The sequence below is a fragment of the Penicillium samsonianum genome (genome assembly GCF_028829775.1).
Source record: "Penicillium samsonianum strain IBT 33392 chromosome Unknown utg000007l_segment0_segment0, whole genome shotgun sequence".
NCBI lineage: Eukaryota > Fungi > Ascomycota > Eurotiomycetes > Eurotiales > Aspergillaceae > Penicillium > Penicillium samsonianum.
The window spans coordinates 1,024,615-1,045,233 of record NW_026643265.1 but is presented as its reverse complement, the minus strand read 5'-3'; the positions used below and the strand labels follow the sequence as shown (position 1 = coordinate 1,045,233).

Here is a 20,619-nt window from a genome sequence, read left to right as displayed (position 1 = left end):
CTCTTGCTCTTTATCGAAATGGCTTGGATCCATGGATTAGTTTAACCTAGGCTTCGAGCTTACATCCTTAAAAACTCCGATATCCACAGATAGAGGCAGAAAAGCAGTATCGAGATGGACGACTTGGAGTAATGGCAACCACCGGTACCCGGGTCATTGGTTAGAACTAGCCATGACCTATGCATATGGGCACTTAGACGCCTCTCTCAGCCACTCAGTTTGTTGATAGCTGCGTCATGATCCAAAAGTGTGACATACATCTCCTCATGCTTCCCATTTGATACAGCCTACACATCATTGTCCAGCGCTAAACCTCTTGACTCGCGAAGCTTTTCGCTCTATCTCTGTTAGATAAAAATGATAAACTTACTTTACCAGCATTACCCTTGAAAGAAAACGGAATATGATTTCTTTCCGAGTGTCACAAGTCACATGCTATACTTTGTACACATCTGATGTAGATGGCGCAAGATCTGATTACACTTTCTATGATTTCAGTTCAACATAGTCACCCAATCAACACCAGCGCATCTTGGTAACATGAGAAGTTTCAATACAAGCTCTACCTCCCCATGCTGAAGGCTAGACCCCATGTGCGTGGATCTAGGATACATGACTAGAGTTTTCATAATCTTCCCTTCATACATACAGCATAACTACAGCATAGTGGACCCGATTACCTAATACATACTAGCGTCGAACGTGGGTCAAATGCGGGCCGTAACTATAATCCCGTTTTAATATCCCTGCCCTGTCCTACGGGCAACGGTAGGACTTTACATGTAGTGCAAGAAATCCTTACGCTATAGACTACCAATGAACGATAAAACCCTCTAGGTGTGTATTGACATAGATGGCTAGACATTCAACAATCTTTGCTAGGGAAGATGAGAGCATATCCCGGGTAGGGTGTGTCTCTTTCTTTTGGCCGAGAGTCATGATTAGTCCTAACCAATATAGCATAGTTACTAGCTCTTAGTTCTAAATATACCCAATTATTGCTTTATGGTTACAATAAATTCAAACAATCAAGTTCGAGTGGTTGGCTAAATGCTCCGAGGTTTCACAGTACAGCATACGCTGCAGTGTAGCATAGTAGTAGCGAAACGAGCAAACAAGTTAGGACTGACAGGCCGAGTCTCTATGAAATTTTTGACAGCATACTCTCACTATCCACAAATTGTCTATAAGTACTGCTTGTGAGTTTTCTTTTGGACTTGGGACTACCGTATCGACACAATTCTCACTACATGGGAGGTTTCTCTCCAGGCAATCCAGAGGGACACACCAGAAGCTGCTGAGCTTTTATTTTTTTGTGGTTTTTTGTCAAACAATGATATCTATGAGGACATGCTGCCAGAAGATGTGCACCTTCAATCAAAGAGTGAGTCTCCATCCTAGCTGTCAATGAGGGGAATTTTGCGTGACTGATATGATTATTTAAAGAGAACCCAATTCCCGATTTGTTTCATTTGCTCGCATCCTTCTCTCTGATTTGTTTTATATCTTCAATAAATGCCATCACTATCCATCCTCTGATTCACTATTGGCTTCGGCAGCGCCTGCCCCTTCAGAGAAAGCAGGAACTTTCACAAAGGGCCCTGTTACTTCTTGCTCGTACATTGCGCCTCAAACATCCAGAGTGTAACTTAGGCACAAGTTGCTGTAATACAAGGAGCCGTGGTTGGGCTGACCAATGTTATAGGACGGTAAATTCGGATTTCAGGGGCTCTAATGCCCTCAGCAACCCGTAATGTATCGCAGGGAGCTTTGAGTTTATATCAGTCTTCATCAGATCTGTGTTAGAAATAGCCTGTTGGGTGGCTCTATACAGCTGCTAAGAGAGCTCTAGGTAGACCAAGTCAGAATTGTAATGTATACCTTTGGTCAGCTATGGTGATTGGTAATTGCGACACGGGATGTGACTCTGGATAGTGCCCTCGTACTTCTTACCGGAGTCATAAACCTTTCTATATAATTTTCCCCAATGCATCCATGTATACGAGCACAAGGTGCCGTCCGCTCAGCGGTAGCTAAAACAGGAAATTGATAGGTTAATTAGATAGCCCTACCAACAAGGGAAGAACCATTTAATGGCGTATTTCATCATTTAGTTCCATAACTTGCTACTTAGGCCTATTAAAGATGTCCCGATTATACAAGGCGAGAGAAGTCAACCACCCCGATATATTTGGAAACTACATTATAAATACTAATATGACTGTACGTTAAATAATGATCGTCGTAAGTATAGAACTACCCCATTATCTCAATTATCCTCCGTATGTTAATTTGTCCATACTCATAACCAGCATTCTACAATCGCTTAACTAGTAAGACCCGTCTGGAAATGTTCATTATCGCACGTAGATCACCCACAAAGAACGTTTCAAATCCCGGTTTCTAGTTCACATTCTTAATGAGTGCAGAGAATGTGTATGATAAACAAGGGAGATGATATGATGATGGTAAGATCAACATAGCTTTTACTACTTCTTATATGGATTATGAGCTTACGTCCTCACGGTGGGTCAAAAACTTCAACATCCTTATTACTATCCCTTGCTATCTACTAGATCTACCAGCTACATACGGGGTTTTCTTGCTGTTCAACTAATATTGACATGACATCTGAAACATATGTGTTCATAAGAAAAACACAATTAAAGAATGCCCGGGCTCAATCCTATAAAGTTCCTTTCCTGGCCCAACCCATTTAAGCTTAACCTCACTACATGGTTCAGTAACCATTATGCTCATCCCTACTACCCAAACCCGATTAGAGGTAAACCGCGCCCTCGAAATCCAAGGTTTGAAGCGCACTGGAGATGAGAAGAATCTCGTGGGTTGGGCTGCCATGAACCCGCGTCATCCGCAGAATTGGAGCAGTTCAAGGAAGGCATATGATGTTACAATTATCATCTTCTTAGAATTCTATACGTTGGTTTTCCCGTTCGGGTATGGATAATCGACGCTAACCATTTCTTGAATTAGGACTGCAGTCAGCACATCAGGGGTATAGGTCATTGAATCCAGAATTGCATTATATGTTACATACTGACTTGTTTTCAGGCTACAGCTGCTAGAAATGCACAGGAGCGCTTCGGAATTGACGAGACGCTGTCCGTGTTCCTATACATATCGACGTAAGTACATATCCTTCTCTATCTTTATGAGCGTATTACGGGAAATGCTTACTAGACAAAACAAAAAGATATCTTCTCGCGCAAGGTATTGGTAGCATAGTATTGCCTCCTTACTCTGAATGCTACGGTCGAAAAAACCTGTATGTGGGCAGCACTGCAGTGTACAGTATATTCTGCGCGCTTATTTCGGTGTCGGAGTTGCCTGCTGCAGGAGCTATAGGGCGGCTCATCACAGGATTTTTGTCTGCGGTCCCCAGCGCGGTTATCAATGGCAGCATGCAGGATATGTTTGACACGAGGGAGCTTATATGGATTACGCTGCCGTACATGGCTATGGCAAATTTGGGTATCGCAATGGGACCGGTGATGAGCGCATATATCACGGCTGCTTGGGGGTGGTAAGTACTGTCCTGACTCAAGGAAGGCCATCTATACACAGACAAAGATCAGAAGACTAACAAATTATTATAGGCAATGGGTTTTCTACGTGGCTGCCATAGTCACCGGAATTTTAGCCATCTTGCTGCTCACGATTCGTGAATCCCGCCCAACAGTTCTGCTAACACAGGAAGTTCGACACCTGCGTCGCATCACTGGTGATCATTCACTCCAAGCACTGAACCCAGACCGAGTCCCAGACATCCGGTCGTTCGCACGAAATTTCGCCTTCCGACCAGCCCAGCTCCTCTTTACCGAGCCCATCATCGCAGCAGTCTCAATCGTGTGCGGCATCTCCACTGGACTTATCTACCTGTTCACAGACATCCTGCCCGGGGTTTATAAATCGTTCGGTCTCACATCCACGCAAGCCAGTCTCCCCTTCCTGGCCCTCGGCTTCGGGTTCCTTCCCAACATCGGTACCCGCTTCCTAGAGTACCGCAAAACAGCACGCCGGCGCCAGCGTGGCGAACCCGTTATCCCCGAGCACAAACTAACCGGGTATATTATTGCTGCACCAGTGCTTATGATCGCATTATGGTGGTTCGCGTGGACGATCCCACCCGCCGTGCATGTGCATTACTTCGCATCCGTGGTGCCGTTATTCCTGACCGGGTTCGCGATCAACGAGTTCGGCATTGTGCTGGTGGGGTACATGTCGGACAGCTATCGGTCGTACTCGGCTAGTGGGTTTGCGGCGCTAGGTCTGGTACGCTGTGTGTTGGCCGCTTCGTTTCCGTTGTTTTCTGGGCGGATGTTTAGTGAGCTGGGACCGAATGGAGCGATGTGTGTTCTGGCTGGTTTGGCCACTGGGTTTTGTATCTTGTCGCCTGTACTGAGGATATATGGGGAACGTCTGAGGAAGGCGAGCAAATTTGCTGCGCACTGCGTGGATGTTGATGCGGAGAATACATTCGAGCGGACATGATACTTGTGGTGCATTATGTATAGCGAGTATTTTAAGTTGTTTGCTCATGACCTCAAAGATGAAATGAGGAAAATCTATTTGTTGGCAGGAAGTGCGCCAAATATGAAAAAGGAACTATGTACTCAATAAAAATGCCGTGTTAGCTTCATCTTTCGCTTCATTAACATGTACAAAATTTCTTCTCTCTCTGATTAATATGTAAACCAACAACTCAACGCATCATGGGGCTACATTTAAATCACCAACATATAGTTGAGTTCCAATACCATGTCCACCATCATCGTGGAGCTTATACTTATCAAATGATTTGGCCAGTTCAATTTCACCACAGGTCTCCTACCTCTCATCATTCGAGCCTAGCTCATATACACGCGGAGTTTGGGTATTGGGCAATTCGTGCATTTGCTTATAAGGTTCCAGCGGGTATCCCGCGGGTGGTTGTGGTGGCTGTGGAGGACCGTGGCTCATAAACGGCTGTTCTTGTGACAAGGACGGTTCCTTTTGCTTTCGGCGATAGATCCGCCAGAATACGAGGGCCGCAATGATTGCGACACCTGCAAGAGGACCAATGACAGCACCCGCAATCCAAGCTTTGCTAGAACTTGTTGTTGTTGGAGCCACGGTAGGGGTTGGTGATTGACTGGCTTGCGAATCTTTTGCTAGACCTGTAGTAGCTGTGGGGGATCGTTGTGAAGTTGTAGTGGATGGGGTTGGAGAGGAGGCTGCAATTGTGATTAGTCGAGATATTCGATCTATAGATCCTGTTCATTGAAAGGATTATGATGGAGCACAGTACTTGACTCAGTTGTTGTTGTTGCTTGCAATTCGCGATATATTGTGTTTGCTTCCCAATGAAACCCACAGAAGATATTACTCGCCGAGGGTGTTGCGTAAGGGAATGTTTGAAAGATTGTCATGGTGACACATGTAGCGCTGTCACTAAGGAAGGGAACAGGGTCCAAGTCAATATTCACATTTATCGGTTGGAATCTACTGATATTGATTGGTAACTCACCAAGAACCTGTGGCACCATCATCATATGTGATCTGGTTGTTATTGCAGTTTGTGGCAAATCTGCATGAAGTCCCGTCGCAACCGACTGCATAGTTCCCTGATGTAGTCCATGTATGTGCGTCCGTCATTGCCTCGGCTGTGAAAGAGAGGTTAGTAAAGCTCAAATAAAAGGTAAAAGCGTTGTTAGAAGGTATTCTCACTGGCTGACGGGCCCAAATACCATCCCATAAAACCAGTTTCACTTTGCACCGAAGTGTTGAACTCAGTGGTTTGGCCATGGACTCCATAGGGCCAAAGACCTCCGCCGAGAAAGATGGTCGTAAGGCATGACCAAAAACGTGACAACGAAGTGAGAATCATTGAATTCCTCTCAAACTTGGTATCTATCAACCCAAAACAGACCGATTAGAATTGCTGCACATCCACGTGGTGGACTATAATTCAAAAAGGGACTGACCAGAGTCAAGGAGTATAATGACCGAACAATACGTGGCTCAGCCTGGTTCTCCAGGAAAACCGTCTTGCTTATACCAACAGTGGAAAGTGGGGAACTGGCAAAGCGAGAAAAGGGGGCTGACCGGAAAAATATGCATCATATTTAATAGTTACGCTGTTTCGCACTAATTTGACGCCAGCGAGACTACTAGTATGGAGTAGGTATAGGTCTCAGGAAATATGAAATTTCACCGTTATATCTTTTCCACTCAATTGTGGACTCTGTACACCAATCAAGCGTGTTTAAGCAATCTAGATCGGCTTGGCAATAGGCTAATAGGGGAACAAACGCCCAAATCCGCTTAATAATTGTCAATTTACTCTACTGACTCGAATCACATAGTGGGGCGAGGTAAATTACGGAAAATCCGGTGGGCTCAGCCGCACGCTAGTGTAAATTTAGAGGTGAGCGACATTGTGCTGATTTCGTTGGACATCCGGTTTCTTTGATCGGATTTCATATATCCTAACAATGTTCCCCCTCTCGTGTCACCTTTGAGGCTCTTCACTCATCCTTTCAATGTCAACCAACTTAAAGAACTCGCGCTCCTTGCGCTTAACCGTTGCTCTTATAATTCCATTTGCGCTCATTTGTTATCTTTACTCGTGGAGACAAACACCCACCTTGGTTTCTAGCCCCACTATACCGCAGAATTCGGAGACGACCACGACAGGCACAGGGGACACAGCCTCAATATCAGTGCCTCCAAAGGGACCTTCGACTAGCGACAATCATCCTACTACTACCACTGCACCCATTTATACGCTTCCAGACAAGGTCTGGCATTCCGCCAAGTTTGATAATATATCAGAAAATCAACGCGAATGGACCGGCAGCTGGACAAGAAAGAATCCTTCTCTCCGCCAAGAATTGTTGACCGATCGATCGGCTGAAGCATTCGTTCGCGCTCATTATTTCAAAACCCGACCCGATATCGTCGAAGTCTATGAAGCCCTTCCAATCCCGATCCTACGTGCGGATCTGTTCCGGTACTTGGTTGTACTCGCAGAAGGTGGAATTTGGGGCGATTTAGACACCTCGTGCGAGAAAAAAGTCACCGAGTGGGTACCGTTGGAATACAGAAATGAGAACATCGATATGATTGTCGGGTTGGAGTTCGACTTTGAATGGCGGGGACCGGGGACAGAAGTTGCTTCCCAGTTCTGCAACTGGATATTTGTTGCACGGAAGTCTTCACGCAATCTTCAGGTTATTGTTGACACTGTCCTTAATAAATTGAAGGGCATTGCGCAAGCAAACGCCGTGAGCATTGAAGGGATTACCTTAGAAATGCTTTCGGACGTGGTCAACGTGACGGGGCCTAAGATTATGACGATCGCGATCATGGAGAGTCTCGAACAATTGCTCGGCAGGACCGTTGATGATCGTGATTATGCACAGACTAAACAACCCAAGCTGGTTGGAGATGTTTTGATCATGCCCGGAGTCTCTTTCGCTGCTCTTCAAAACGGAAACCCGACGGATCAAGGCGACCCTCTGGTGACACATCATTACGAGGGCTCGTGGAAGAAGGAAGATGCAGAAGCAAAGGAGCGGAAAAAGCAGAAGCAAGAACAGGAACAGCAGCAACAGCAGCAAGATCAGCAAGAAGGATCATCACCACAACCACCACCACCACCACCTGCTGCGGCCTGATTAGAAGCACGATAATGAGCGAAGAGCAGCGGGTTGCCTTGCTTTTGTCTTTCCCCCCCCCTTTTTTTTTTCACTTCCCCAGGTGGGATGTCATTTTTCGCTAGAATCCCAAAGAGACAGGATTAGAGATTCAAAGGAACATCCATGGATACTATGTAACTATCATCAGGAGCCCTGGAGTTTTATCTATTTTCGGTTTACTTGTTTAGCATGCATGGTATATCAACCAAGTGTCCCGTTTTCCCGTTTATCATTTTCAATCCCCCATCAACAGAAATTCAAACGTCTACATGTATCTCCTCGAGAGACCATATTAAGGCTGACGCCTATTCTGTGTAGTGGACATGTCCGAACAAGACCGACCATACCACTATAGGTACTGGCAGCCTTGTATTGCCAAGGTTCAGATTTTTAACCGCCTAGAGCACAACAACTAGAGGCTCATGTCCAACGCCGTACGTAATTAGATTGGAATATCGGGACCTCAGGAGAGAGTGGATGCTTAGTAGGATGAAAGCAAAGAACACGAGAGTGGCCGATCAGAACAGCAAGAGGAACAGGTGCAATTTGACTGTCAGGGGTAAAGACGGTGGATTAAAGATTCATAACAATGGGTTCAATTCAGTAGTAAGTTAAGGTACGAACCTTCCGAGGTTGCCAGGTGCCCAGGTGGGAGGTTGGTCAACAGTAGGGAAGGCCCGGGTTTCTCCGTTTCTAACCGGTAATTCCCGCAGACTGGGCACGTGACAAAGCTCTACCCTAGGTGGATCGATATAAATAACATGTGGATCAGTTGCAAAGTCGGATCTTGCCGACGTCGGGAGCAGATCGCTTTGGTGACTGGTGGAGCTGGATGTACATATATACTCCACTTGGACATTTCATAAGCTTGACTCTGCCAAGACCAGGATATCGAGGCAAACGCAAGGCATGTACATAGGTATAAACTAGACCAGGTTTGAGATGTTCTCCACTGCAAGTACCCGAATAAGACGCACTTCGGGCGCTACTAGAAACAGCAGGCTCGGGTATGCGAGCCTTATTCTGCTTTTCTAATCGAGGGTTTTAGGACTTTCCAACACAAATATGAGTATAGATAATGAAAATCTACTGTGGAGAAGTAAGTATAGGGTAAGGCGTACAACTCCTCCATCGGAATATCGATACTTGCATCTATAATTGAAATGAATCCAATACACGGGTATATACTCGCAGCCATTCGAATTGAAGATATCCCCCCTTCCCCCCAACTCGTAAAGACAATGCGAGGCGGTCAGATACCGCCTCGTCGCTTCCTACTTTGTATGATAGGCAGTCGGAGCTGCCCAGGTAGCACGTGGTACCCGTGGACATAAGGTGACGTTGTTTCTCACCTCCTTCTGCTTTCCTCTTTTCTGTTCTTCGTAAACAACGCGTCCCAACTGTTACACAAACCCCCCCAGTTTTCGTATCGCCAAGCTTGGTTATTTCTCTCATATTTATCCATAACAATCATCATGACTGACCCGGGTACAGGTAAGATGCGAATCCATCTTGTTCTAGCGGGATTATTCCTGCTGTTGGCTGGTGCCATAGCCAGTGTTCCTCAAATCGAGATCAAAGCAAGTACTTCTACACTGCTTGAGGGATAAGCAACTGACCGGTCAATTCACAGGGATCTAAGTTCTTCTATGCAAACAATGGCACGCAATTGTGAGTTGACAGACATTTTTAAACTGTTTCAGTGACTAATTCCGCGACTAGTTACATCCGTGGTATAGCCTATCAGGGTATGCATGCTCGACACAGGACAGATCTTCCCATGGCCCTAAACTGACACTATCTAGAGGACTACAATGCCGCCGGAGCCACAGGTACCGGTCAATCAACTGAGACTCACTACACTGATCCTCTGGTGGACGTCTCTCGTTGCGAACGTGATATCCCGTACCTCCAGCAATTGCGGACCAACGTCATCCGAATCTACGCTGTTGACCCAACCAAAAACCACGATGCTTGTATGCAGAAATTGGCCAATGCAGAAATTTATGTTATCGCCGATCTCTCGTCTCCTCAGTTGTCGATTACCTCCAACTCGCCAACTTGGACCGTTGCACAATACGATCGATACACTGCCGTGGTTGATGCATTGCACCAGTATGACAATGTGATTGGATTCTTTGCCGGGAACGAGGTTGTGAACAAAGTCAACGAAACGATTGGTTCAGCATTTGTCAAAGCAGCAGTGCGCGACATGAAATCCTATGTCAAAGCAAAGGGATACAGAAAGTCCTTGAGCTTTGGATATGCGACTACCGACCAGCCAGACTTTCGCAACGAGCTGTCCGACTATCTCAGCTGTGGAGATCAGTCTACCGCCATCGACTTCTTCGGTTACAACATGTACGAGTGGTGTGGGAACAACACGTTCCAGGGCTCTGGTTACAAAAACCTCACAGAGCAGTACAAGGATTACCCTGTCCCAATATTCTTCTCCGAGTATGGATGCAATACGGTCAGGCCTCGCAAGTTTGGCGACATTTCTGCGATCTTCGGACACGACATGGAAGATGTCTGGAGTGGTGGCATTGTCTACATGTACTTTGAAAGTACCAACAACTACGGCCTCGTCTCTGTCGACGGAAAATCTGTCAGCACCCAGCCAGACTTCAGCTATTACTCCAAGGAAATTCAGACTGCGACTCCCAGCGGTGTCAACAGCGGCAGTTACACCCCCACAAACTCTCCGCACGCGTGTCCCACCGTCAATGACATGTGGTTGGCAAAGTCCAGTCCCCTACCACCTTCTCCGAACAAAGACCTGTGTTCATGCATGGTGGACAGTCTCTCGTGTGTAGTCAGTCAATCTCTGCATGCAGATCAATACGGTACCTTGTTCGGTACAGTGTGCAGAAGCGACAAGAGCGCCTGCGATGGAATTTCCGAGAACGCAACCACGGGACAGTACGGTGCCTACAGCATATGCGCCAGCAAAGATCAACTCTCCTATGTCTTCGACCGCTACTATCAAGACCAGAAGAAGGATCAGTCGGCGTGCGATTTTAAGGGAGCAGCGTCAATTCAGTCTGCCAAGGATCCTTCTGGAAGTTGCAAGGCACTTCTCAGCCAGGCTGGCACAGCTGGAACAGGCCAGGTTACAGGTGGAAGACCATCCAAATCCCAAGGGACAAGTGCCTGTCTGTTGACGAAATCCGATGGATTGTTTATCCTGATGATGTTCATTGCATCCGCGGTTGTCAGCTTCTTGCCCCACGGTACCATCCGCAGGGCCCTCCTATATCCACTTGCTGATAATAGGCGCATTCTCGATCGGATCCATTAATAGCAGACGATACTCAGAGTCCCACTAGTTTGCGACTCCAATAATTGAAACAATATTGATATTTTCATTATTCCAGATAGCTAGGCGCAGAAGTAGTGGTCATAATAACAAACTTTGAGTGTAGAGTGAAAGGTAGATATTGCCGTGATATTTAACATCGTCCTCTGAGAATCTATATCTGCGCTGAGGTCTCTTCGATACCAAAACCTCCATTCATCCATGATTACCACAAAGTTTGGAATTTATTTGTTCCTTCACCTGCGAAGGATGGATCAGATGTTGACGTTGCATGGACTGATCTTGGTATTTATATGTAGGTCTCCACTTCGAAAGGATTTGCGTTCAAAAAATACTCCTGCAAGCCTTTATTTTGAAACCTTCTCCCCCTCGGCACACTGTTTACTATACGCGTTGTGAGTTGAATCTCCGATAAATTCCAGGCTTGCCCGATCGAGATATAGACATGCTTAGTAATCAGTTTGTCCCCGCCCCACGTGGGGCCTAAGACCGGGGCTTACAATTTTTTTTACAAAAGATTACAGATCTTCCTCACGCCCACATCCCATCGCATTCCCCTCTTTGAACCCTTTCTCTCGTTTCAGACGTCAAGTCAAATACCGCAAAAATGGGCAACGTAAGAAGGAATCCCCAAGCCATACAGACGACGCCAGACCATTCTAAGCTCTTTGTTTGGACCCATCAACGCGCAGTGAACTAACAATACTCGATAGGGAGCCAAGGCCAACATGAAGCGCGAGCGCAACGCAAAGGACCAGAAGACCGCCAAGTCGCAGACCAAGAGCGTACGTTAACGTCGTCTCCAACATCCATATTGTCCATCCAGTCGCTGACCCATATTCTTGTCTAGAACGAGAAGGCCATGAGCATCCAGTGCCAGATCTGCAGACAGACTTTCCTCCAGACCACCAAGGCACCTGCGTACGTGATTTCACACCTCCGGACCCTGCGAATATCCTCGTTCCTGTCGGTGTATATGGGTTTCCTTGCTAACATACATATTGCGCGGCTATAGCCTCCTCGAGCACGCCTCCAACAAGCACAGCAAGGGTCTCCCCGAGTGCTTCCCCGGTGTCAGCGCATAGACAATCATCCGAGCGGGACCGAAACCAATCTTCTTTACGATATCACGGGTTAGCATGGCTTTAGGAGTTTTGATGGAAAGCGAAAATATCTACGAACTGGACTTGGGAGTGGACACTCTACGTAGGTGACTACGTAGGTGTGGGGGATGGGATTTTCATGAGGTGTTCATGCATGCAGTGGTGATGTGAAGGCCTCTTATGATTATAGACGTAGCCGGCGATACATATGATCTTGCTCTCCCTCCTTGGTCACTGATTTTGCATTGTAGTACTAATAGAAGGGGGTGAAACCTCCCCCGATCAATATCTATACTTGCGGGATTGGATATAGGCCACGGGCGTAGGCCTGCGGGGCGAAAAAGGTTGTAGGGTGATTTCCTTTTGGTATACTACGCCACATTATACTAGACAGATATATTGATCATCCGGGGGTTACTAAATTCGCAAAGATCTAAAATCCAAGTTGGTTGGAAGCAGAAAATATTGGAGAATGCGAAAGACAGTAGAGAATATTGATCGATTTTCAACTGTATCTTGAGAATGAGGAATGTCATGGAAATCCACGTGCTCTGGCGATTGATAACGGGTCCTCTTCCTACATACCCCAGCAACATGGCTTTGCCAGATTTCCACCACCTCATCATTGCCATCCAGCTGAATGCAACCGCTGGATCACAAAAATACCCGCAAAATGACCGGACCTTCGACCGACGTTCCTTATGAACGACAGAATCTTCATAAGGGGCATCGATATATCAAGAAGGGCAACATGATAACACCATGTCCATCGTCTCTGAATGCACTCGAGCTCAACCTCCAAGACGACCAAGAGGTAATTGCTGTGCTCGATAAACAAATGGGCAGACTTGTACTTGAGTGGGACTCTTCCTGGGTCACCAAGTCGGGGGTTGGGGTGCGATCTCCCGAAGCCGAAGCGATGAGACTTGTCTTTAAGCAGAACGATATCCCCGTCCCCGAAGTGCTTTTCACCCATTTCGATCCTGATAAAGGGATAACGACACCAAAAGAGTATTTCAAGCCCGATTATCGTCCATCGGAAGGAGTTATTGGGATGACTATCATTTCCGGGATAACCCTAGAACAGAAATGGGATAACCTAGACGACAAGGCCAAAGAGTCAATTTGCCTTCAACTCTGGGATCTAATTTCAAAGATCCGAAAGATCGCTCGTCCACAAGAGCTTGAGGGACCTTATCAGTGTGCCGCGGATGGCTCTCTATCCCGGGATGCGATGCTAGAAGATCTACAAGAGCCCGCGCGACCAATTTCGAGCGACTCGGATCTGCGTTCGAGAATCTACGAACGGTATCTCTACCATGGAGGTAGTCGGTATGAGAATCAACTACTGGATATGCTACCTCATTCGGAGTCCTCGGTGTTCACGCATGCAGATATTGCGCCGCGCAATATCCTCGTGGACGAGCAGAACAATGTCACCGGTGTTCTTGACTGGGAATGGGCGGGGTGGTATCCTGAGTACTGGGAGTATGCGCAGATTATGCGCCCGGCGTTTTGGGGAGACTGGTCGGTTTGGATGGACAAGACCGCACCGCAGAGGTGGGATCTCGGGGGAATCAATGCTGCTAGAAAAGTTTTATTTTGAGTCCAGATGAAGATACTTTTCAGAAGGGAACTACGGAAAAGACCACGTCGAGGTTCACGATTGCAATGTCAAATGGATTGAACGGTTGAAGGGTTAATGAGCAATAACTAAGCGATTTCGATAGTAATGCATAAATTGATATGATTTATACAAGGGATATACCTACGTTTGTTTCCCCCAGTGTCTGACCGCAGTGTCCTTCGAGTTTTCAATTGATTTCTCCAGATCAATGACTAAAAGACATATCTGAAACCCTTGTTCTTTAGATCTGTAGTATCGAGCAACTGTGTCTGAGGAGCAACGTCATGTTTCTCTTGGTTCTCCGACACCGTCCCCACCACGCGCTGCTCGTCGCGTCTAATATTTGTCCAACGCAGATAGAATAGAAGGGCGAACCCGTCAACCACACATACAATTAAGCAAATAATGATAGCCAGGAATCCACTCTATCGTATGATTAATAATACTTCCAGTAGGTGGTTAATACAGAGTTGAAAACATACCTGATATTTTGGTGCTTCTCTCTCGAAAAATAGCTGCGGGCCGATGATATTGCCGGTGCAGTACATGATGAAGTAAATTGCACTGACGGTGGCTTTCTTTGTAAAACCACCTACGTTGGAGCTGATCATTGCCATCGAGATAGGCATTGCAGCGGAGTAAATCCCCATGAGAAGCAGGCCTGCGTAACGGGAACCTACAGAGCCAGTAGCATAGACAAGAGCACTGCCAACGATACTGTTTGAGGCGTTAGCAGACTTCTGATTCGTTAACTTTGAAAAGGGGAATGTTGTTACCTTATCACGTTGCATCCGATCATAACGAGACACCGAGTATTAGGCACGTTTGATGAAATTACACCCCTAAAGGCGTATTTCAGCACAACTCATAAATAAGGTCTTAAAAAAGGAACTTACGACAGCAACACGAAGATGAAAACAATCACACCACCTGGTATACCAAGCAACAGTGTGTGGAAAGTTGAAAAGCCGAACCCTTGTAGGACCAAGCCGTTGAACTGCAACATATCAGCACGAGTCCCATTGACTATATTGAGCCTTTTATCATTGACTGACCGCTGTGAAACCACCGTTTGGGATGTTGCCAGCCAATATCAAGATTGCAAGCAACCAAGTCTTGACATCCGTGAATGCTTCCATGATCTGCGACTTATCAATGGTCGAGTTTTTGAACCCAGTTTGATTCGCCTTAAGTCGTTCTGTTGCAATGAGCTTTTCCTCTTTGGTGAGGAAACTTGCGGTAGTCGGCGAATCGGGGAGTCGGAAAAGCATGACAACTCCCCACAGGAATGTAATGATTCCAAAAATGATGAATAGCCACTGCAAGATAATATGAGTGATGATGGCTAGGGATTAGATCCTTGGTTTTGAAGCTCACCTGCCATGCCTTGAGACTATTTTCAATCTGCAGGATTCCAACGGCGATCAAGTTGCCAAAGATCAAAGATAACGAATTTCCACAAAACCAGATACCATGACGAAGTGGTTGTTCAGATGTTCTGTACCAAAGAGAAGTGATCAATGTAAAGCCTGGGGAGAGGCTTGCTTCTGTACACCCGAGAAAGAAACGTGCCACCATCAGACCAGCAAAGTTCGTAGTAGCTGCATGACAGGCCAGAACGATGGCCCACAAAATGCTATATCTTTGTTAGACCTAATGGCTGGCCAAATAGAAAGTGGGCTACTAACAAGACCGTAGAGAGATATTTGCCAAGTGGGAACTTGACCATCAACAAGGATGCTGGGTACCTGATAGTTATTAGCCACAATGCAAGATCATCATAAGGGAAGGGAATATTTACGAGAAGAACAAGTATCCGAAGTAAAATATGCTGGATGACCAATTATACTGGGAGCCGACTAGATGAAGGTCCTCTCGAATACCCATAAGGGAAGAGTAGTTCAATGTCTGTTTATCCAGAAAAGCCATCATGTAGGCGAACAGCATGATTGGAAGAACCCTAGACAGAAATCATTAGTGAAGCTCCATGGGAAAGGTCTCGCTTCTCAAAATAACCCACATCAAATCAATTTTCCGAACCAGCCTTTTCTCTGCGCTGGCAGAAAATTGGAATGAAGACTCAAGGGCACCATTTTCAACACTTGGGCCATCCACCTTATCGCAGTACCGCTGCTCGTTCTTGATTGAGTCTTTCGACATTTTGAAAAGAATGAGGAGCAAGAAGAAGCTGCAAATGGAAGCAGAACCGAAGAGTGTCCTGTGCGGCAACAACCTGTCTATTTATGTGGGAGGCATGCTTCACATGTGGTATACTTTACTTTGATAAGAAAGTAAAGCTTTCCCCGCAAAATCACAGGTCTAGATAACAGAAGGCCGAGACATCTTCTCTCATTTTCCCATTGGCTGTTTCGGCAAACTAGTAAGACCTTGGCATTGTGAGGGCTGGAAAGATACCAAGAACTGCAACCGAAGCTTCAGATCCGATATAGCGCCTCTGATTGGTCTTCTGATTTTAAAGCTATCCAGTATCGTCGTACGTGAGGGGTATACTTGTCAGGAGCGCAATGTTACCATCAGAGGCGTTTCATATACAAAATCCGAAAGACTCCGAGTTCAAGGTTCTCAAAAGATAGGAAAGTCTTCATGCATTTGAAAATCAAATCTCAGTTTAAACATTGGCTTCCAAGGTTTGTCACTTCCGCGCTTAGTCAATTCTCCTCAAAGTTTCTCTTCACATCCTCGGCAAATTTATCATCAACAAGTATTTGACAAGCAACTACGGCCATTCCCGCTGCACAGGCGAGTGCCCTCTTGAAGCCCTCCTCCGATCCGGCGCCCTTGGTAAATTGGGGTGTGTGGTTGACTCCCTCGGTGGGAATAGTGAAGATGCCGTGGAATCCAGGGACTGCATATGAAACATTGCCTAGAAGATAACTCAGCAAATGCATTACAAACCGAAGAAGCTTTTCATTTGATACATACCCATATCGGTAGACGCTCCGGCTAATGTGCTCTTTTGTGTTGAGTTATCAAGTAAAGTGTGATGCCCCAGGGCGCGCATTACAGAGACATAGCTTTCACAGATCGGCAGGTTGGTTTTCAAATCGGCATATGAGATGCCCCTATTAATGTAAAAGGGTTAATTGCTTTACAATCCAAGTCCCGAAGCATGTAAACATACCAGTCAAACTCAACCTTGCAGCCAGTGGCAGTCGCAGCAGCCTCGAAGCATTTTACCACTTTCTCCGTCAGAGGCTGGAGTGTCTTCACGGTCGGCGAGCGAATATAGTAGTCTACAGTCGCAGACATCGGAATAATATTGGGACGGTCACCGCCATTGATAATAACCCCATGGATCTTCTGGGTCGGAAGAATCTGCTGGCGAAGCATTGAAATGTTGACATATGCTGAAACTACAGCATCCAGCGCATTGATACCCTCCCAAGGGGCAGCAGCGGCATGTGCTGGCTTGCCAGTGAAAGTGACTTTGACTTTGTCATTAGCGAGGTATCCACCTTCGAGGACGGTTGCCATTCCCATCAGCTTCGGGTTGTCTAGCATCATCGGGACCGGGTGCACCATAAGGCAGGCATCTACGCCCTTGTAGGCTCCTTTGTTGAGCAGGCGCACTTTTCCACCCCCTGACTCCTCAGCTGGAGTGCCCAGAAGACGGAGGGTAAACCCCTTTCCGGATAATTGTTGTGATTGAGCTTTCATGGCCTCACATGTGGCAATGAAGGCAGCAATCGAGCTGGTTGCGATGAGGTTGTGACCACACGCATGTCCAATTCCGGGAAGAGCATCGTATTCAGCATTGAAAGTCACGACACGGCCTCCAGTTCCGTAGGTATATTCAACCTCCAGAGCGGTTTCGAGATCATACGCTTTGCGGGTGACTGAATATCCTTCAGATTTGAGACTTTCAAAAAGCTTGCAAATGTGGTTGTGAGCATCGAACTCTGCATATGCAAGCTCAGGATTCGACCAAATCTGACTTTGATGTTAGCGATCTTCTTCGTATTGGTCCCAATTTCAACCGTACTTTATGATTGATATCTTTCAATTGCGGGTCATAGCGGCAAAGCGCATCCTGCACGCTGCCGAGGAATCGGCTTTGAGATTCGGAAAATTGCATTTTGAGCCTGTTATCAGTGAGGAATTTAGATTCTCGTGATGTTCCCTTTCTTAAATACCTCTTCCCCAAGATTTTCCTATCATTAGTTGGAGTATAGGCGATTGTAACGATAAAACAGTAGATTGACCAATCAAAAGGCTCCCACGCGATATACTCTGGGCAGCGCATGGGGGTAGCCGACGCAGCCAATCGGCATCATCGACTCGGCTCCCAATAACCAAGTTTTCCTTGGTTCTTTCCCCTCATATCTTATTGTCTGCTTTTCTAAAGTCTATTAGGCGACTGTTTTTGTACTTCAAAATTGTTCCTAAAACGTGTCAGCCGAGACAAATACAACATTGTAAGAACACCTTCCCCTTAGGCTGGTTGAACAACAATGCATAAATCGGGGAAGACCCGTTCCAGGACAGGCAAGGATCCACAGACCTTCTCCCTTGCATCAACCCCGGGGCTAACAGCTCGTAAAGGTTGCCGAACGTGCCGTATCCGCAAGGTGAAGTGCGACGAGGAAAAATTACCAAGTCAAGCGCATGAGGAGCCACAATGCGCGCGATGCTTGGCCGCGCGGATCCTTTGCGAGTGGAAAGGCGACCCAATCCCGCGCAGGTCGACGCGTACCTCGACAGATCTATCCTCCAAAAGATCCCCAAGTGATGAAGCCAGCACTGTGAATCACTCCCGAACTGCAAGGAAGGGATCTCATCTACAAATTACATCATATCTACAGCAATCACTCTCAACCCGAAATCCACCTTCTGTGCAGGGTCAGAGCATCCAGGCTGCCAATTCCTTGTCACTGTCAGGGTTTGATCGCGAATGCTTAAGTTATATTCAGGATTCAATGTTGGTTGTAGTTCTCGGAAAGCACTGGCCATGGTCAACTGTCTCTTACGCGTACCACAAAATAGCGACTAAAGAGCCTATGGCCATGAGCATGATGTTGGCTAGTGCTGCGAGGGAGATCTACCGGTCTAAACTCTATGACATGGATAATTCCCTCGGTCATCTGCCGAGCAGTGAACGATCAGACATGGATGGCAGGGTACATTACGGGCGAGCTTTGTCGAGTCTCAGAGAAGCTCTCAAGCAGGAGGTGAAATCTCCACAGCAGATCGAGGCTATTTTTATCACACTTTGGTTGATGATAGATTATGAGAACCGCTTTGGCAGTGGTGCATCCGCGATCAATATTCATATCCGGGGCATTGAGACACTTCTCCATAACCACATTGTCCCTTTGCTTCAGTGCCACACGCTCCCAGCTGCCATTACGGACAGCCAACTCTCCTTGCAGCAAACCGAAGCCCCTATAAACGGTCCTACTTTAGGTGAATATGCAAGAAATGCAGACTCTGCTACTCTTGCGCCACCTGCAGGGTCGATAGACGGACTGGGTGGCACGTGTGTCCCCCTTTTCCTTCTTTGGACACTCTACTTCTTCACTCCTGCAGCTCTTTTCTTTCGCTCTGAAACCGCACGACTGGATACTGACATTTTTCGTTTTTTCTTACAATCTGAGACCGGAAATACTGCGCTTAGCCTTCCTGAGCTCTACAGGCTGAGCAGGCAGTCCCCTTCCCGTTTCTGGGGCGATGGATACCCCATGTCGTCCCGGCTGGATGATTTAGAAAATCTTCCGGGCTTGACACTATATCACCGTAGCCATGTGGTTCAATTCGAAATTACGGAAATTTTCAAACATAGTTCAGGTCCAGATATCAGCTTTGGTGAAGGTTGTTCATACCAACGGATTGCCAAAGAAATAAACACATTGTCTATTGTGAGTACATGGAACGCAACTATTGATGATCATCAATTTCCGGTCTTATTTTTTCTAACCAATCGATTTAGGAATATGATACAATCCTCACCTCCGCCAGCACATCTCCCTCCTGTGATCTCGCTGGCGACCGTCGCGTTATGGAGACCATTTTTTGGTCAGCCATCACATATTACGGCACAGTTGTCTATTTCCATCTCTGCTTCGAAGGTCTCGTAACCGGTCGGCCCGAGTTCCAAAGCTACAATCACAGCATGCTCCCTGTAACAACTGCGGTGTCTTTAGTCCTTGAACTAAGTTTGAAACTGCACCGAAGCCGGCCGCGCCTTTTAGTCCGGATTACCTGGTCATTATTCATTGCGGGCATCGCAACTTCGGACCAAATTTATCAAGACTGGGTGTCTATTCGGCTACGGGAGCTTGGAAGATACGGGCAAAATTATGCTCGGATCAGTTGCCGGTTTGACGAAATTAGCCATGGGGGCCACTCTTACTTTCATGAATGAAGAGGTCATTATTATTTAGGCGCCTAGCCAAACACATTTTCGAACTCATAGAAGATGAAAGGTTCACACCACAAATACTTGAATCCGCCGCTCTGGCGACTTTTGAGGACCCAGGCGCAGCACTGCACCGTATATTCGACACAACTGATATTGCCCGTCGCCTACATACTTCCTACCGGATTTCCTCTGCGTCTTGGCTTTCCCTTTCGTTATCTCTTTTGTGAGGCTCTAAGCGTTTAGACCTCTAATATTACTACCTAAACACATGCTGATAATAAGTGGTGCTACTCTAAACAGATATATAATTGAGCCTTCTTCCGTATATTGACAATCAACTTTATCATCCTCGTGTAATTAACATGTCAAAATTCGTGAACGACTCGGACTATGATAATTCCTCAATTGGATTTCTTCTTGTTTTGACAGACGTTAAATACTCCTACTTTATTTTTTCACCTATAATGTAATGACTGAACCCACAGGCATCA

At 46.4% G+C, this 20,619-nt stretch overlaps 9 protein-coding genes across 9 annotated transcripts; 6 read left to right on the top strand and 3 right to left on the bottom strand.

Annotated features, from left to right (window-relative positions):
* Window positions 1–2,752: 2,752 nt before the first annotated feature.
* On the top strand, window positions 2,753–4,512 carry N7471_011219 (uncharacterized protein; the record flags this gene model as incomplete). Its single annotated transcript, XM_057283938.1, has 5 exons — window positions 2,753–2,940; window positions 2,995–3,016; window positions 3,073–3,146; window positions 3,215–3,544; window positions 3,618–4,512. 5 exons carry the CDS (start codon window positions 2,753–2,755, stop codon window positions 4,510–4,512), a joined length of 1,509 nt encoding a protein of 502 aa, XP_057130204.1.
* Window positions 4,513–4,848: 336 nt separating this feature from the next.
* On the bottom strand, window positions 4,849–5,887 carry N7471_011218 (EGFR-like transmembrane domain-containing protein; the record flags this gene model as incomplete). The annotated part of the gene is made up of 4 exons (XM_057283937.1): window positions 4,849–5,234; window positions 5,309–5,451; window positions 5,528–5,663; window positions 5,728–5,887. The coding sequence occupies 4 exons, from the start codon at window positions 5,885–5,887 to the stop codon at window positions 4,849–4,851; spliced, it is 825 nt and encodes a 274-aa protein (XP_057130203.1).
* Window positions 5,888–6,542: 655 nt separating this feature from the next.
* N7471_011217 (uncharacterized protein) lies at window positions 6,543–7,679 on the top strand (the record flags this gene model as incomplete). Its single annotated transcript, XM_057283936.1, has 1 exon — window positions 6,543–7,679. The coding sequence occupies one exon, from the start codon at window positions 6,543–6,545 to the stop codon at window positions 7,677–7,679; it is 1,137 nt and encodes a 378-aa protein (XP_057130202.1).
* A 1,496-nt stretch (window positions 7,680–9,175) lies between these two features.
* N7471_011216 (glycoside hydrolase family 72 protein) lies at window positions 9,176–11,001 on the top strand (the record flags this gene model as incomplete). Its single annotated transcript, XM_057283935.1, has 4 exons — window positions 9,176–9,280; window positions 9,334–9,371; window positions 9,423–9,448; window positions 9,506–11,001. 4 exons carry the CDS (start codon window positions 9,176–9,178, stop codon window positions 10,999–11,001), a joined length of 1,665 nt encoding a protein of 554 aa, XP_057130201.1.
* A 625-nt stretch (window positions 11,002–11,626) lies between these two features.
* On the top strand, window positions 11,627–12,104 carry N7471_011215 (uncharacterized protein; the record flags this gene model as incomplete). Its single annotated transcript, XM_057283934.1, has 4 exons — window positions 11,627–11,635; window positions 11,733–11,804; window positions 11,870–11,940; window positions 12,035–12,104. The coding sequence occupies 4 exons, from the start codon at window positions 11,627–11,629 to the stop codon at window positions 12,102–12,104; spliced, it is 222 nt and encodes a 73-aa protein (XP_057130200.1).
* A 691-nt stretch (window positions 12,105–12,795) lies between these two features.
* N7471_011214 (aminoglycoside phosphotransferase family protein) lies at window positions 12,796–13,728 on the top strand (the record flags this gene model as incomplete). The annotated part of the gene is made up of 1 exon (XM_057283933.1): window positions 12,796–13,728. The coding sequence occupies one exon, from the start codon at window positions 12,796–12,798 to the stop codon at window positions 13,726–13,728; it is 933 nt and encodes a 310-aa protein (XP_057130199.1).
* A 233-nt stretch (window positions 13,729–13,961) lies between these two features.
* On the bottom strand, window positions 13,962–15,909 carry N7471_011213 (allantoate permease family MFS transporter; the record flags this gene model as incomplete). The annotated part of the gene is made up of 9 exons (XM_057283932.1): window positions 13,962–14,174; window positions 14,232–14,466; window positions 14,526–14,591; window positions 14,646–14,746; window positions 14,805–15,068; window positions 15,127–15,385; window positions 15,438–15,497; window positions 15,551–15,709; window positions 15,770–15,909. The coding sequence occupies 9 exons, from the start codon at window positions 15,907–15,909 to the stop codon at window positions 13,962–13,964; spliced, it is 1,497 nt and encodes a 498-aa protein (XP_057130198.1).
* Window positions 15,910–16,418: 509 nt separating this feature from the next.
* Window positions 16,419–17,845, bottom strand: N7471_011212 (M20 family metallopeptidase; the record flags this gene model as incomplete). Its single annotated transcript, XM_057283931.1, has 4 exons — window positions 16,419–16,633; window positions 16,693–16,832; window positions 16,892–17,700; window positions 17,753–17,845. The coding sequence occupies 4 exons, from the start codon at window positions 17,843–17,845 to the stop codon at window positions 16,419–16,421; spliced, it is 1,257 nt and encodes a 418-aa protein (XP_057130197.1).
* A 376-nt stretch (window positions 17,846–18,221) lies between these two features.
* On the top strand, window positions 18,222–20,131 carry N7471_011211 (uncharacterized protein; the record flags this gene model as incomplete). Its single annotated transcript, XM_057283930.1, has 2 exons — window positions 18,222–19,625; window positions 19,697–20,131. The coding sequence occupies 2 exons, from the start codon at window positions 18,222–18,224 to the stop codon at window positions 20,129–20,131; spliced, it is 1,839 nt and encodes a 612-aa protein (XP_057130196.1).
* Between the last annotated feature and the right edge of the window lie 488 nt (window positions 20,132–20,619).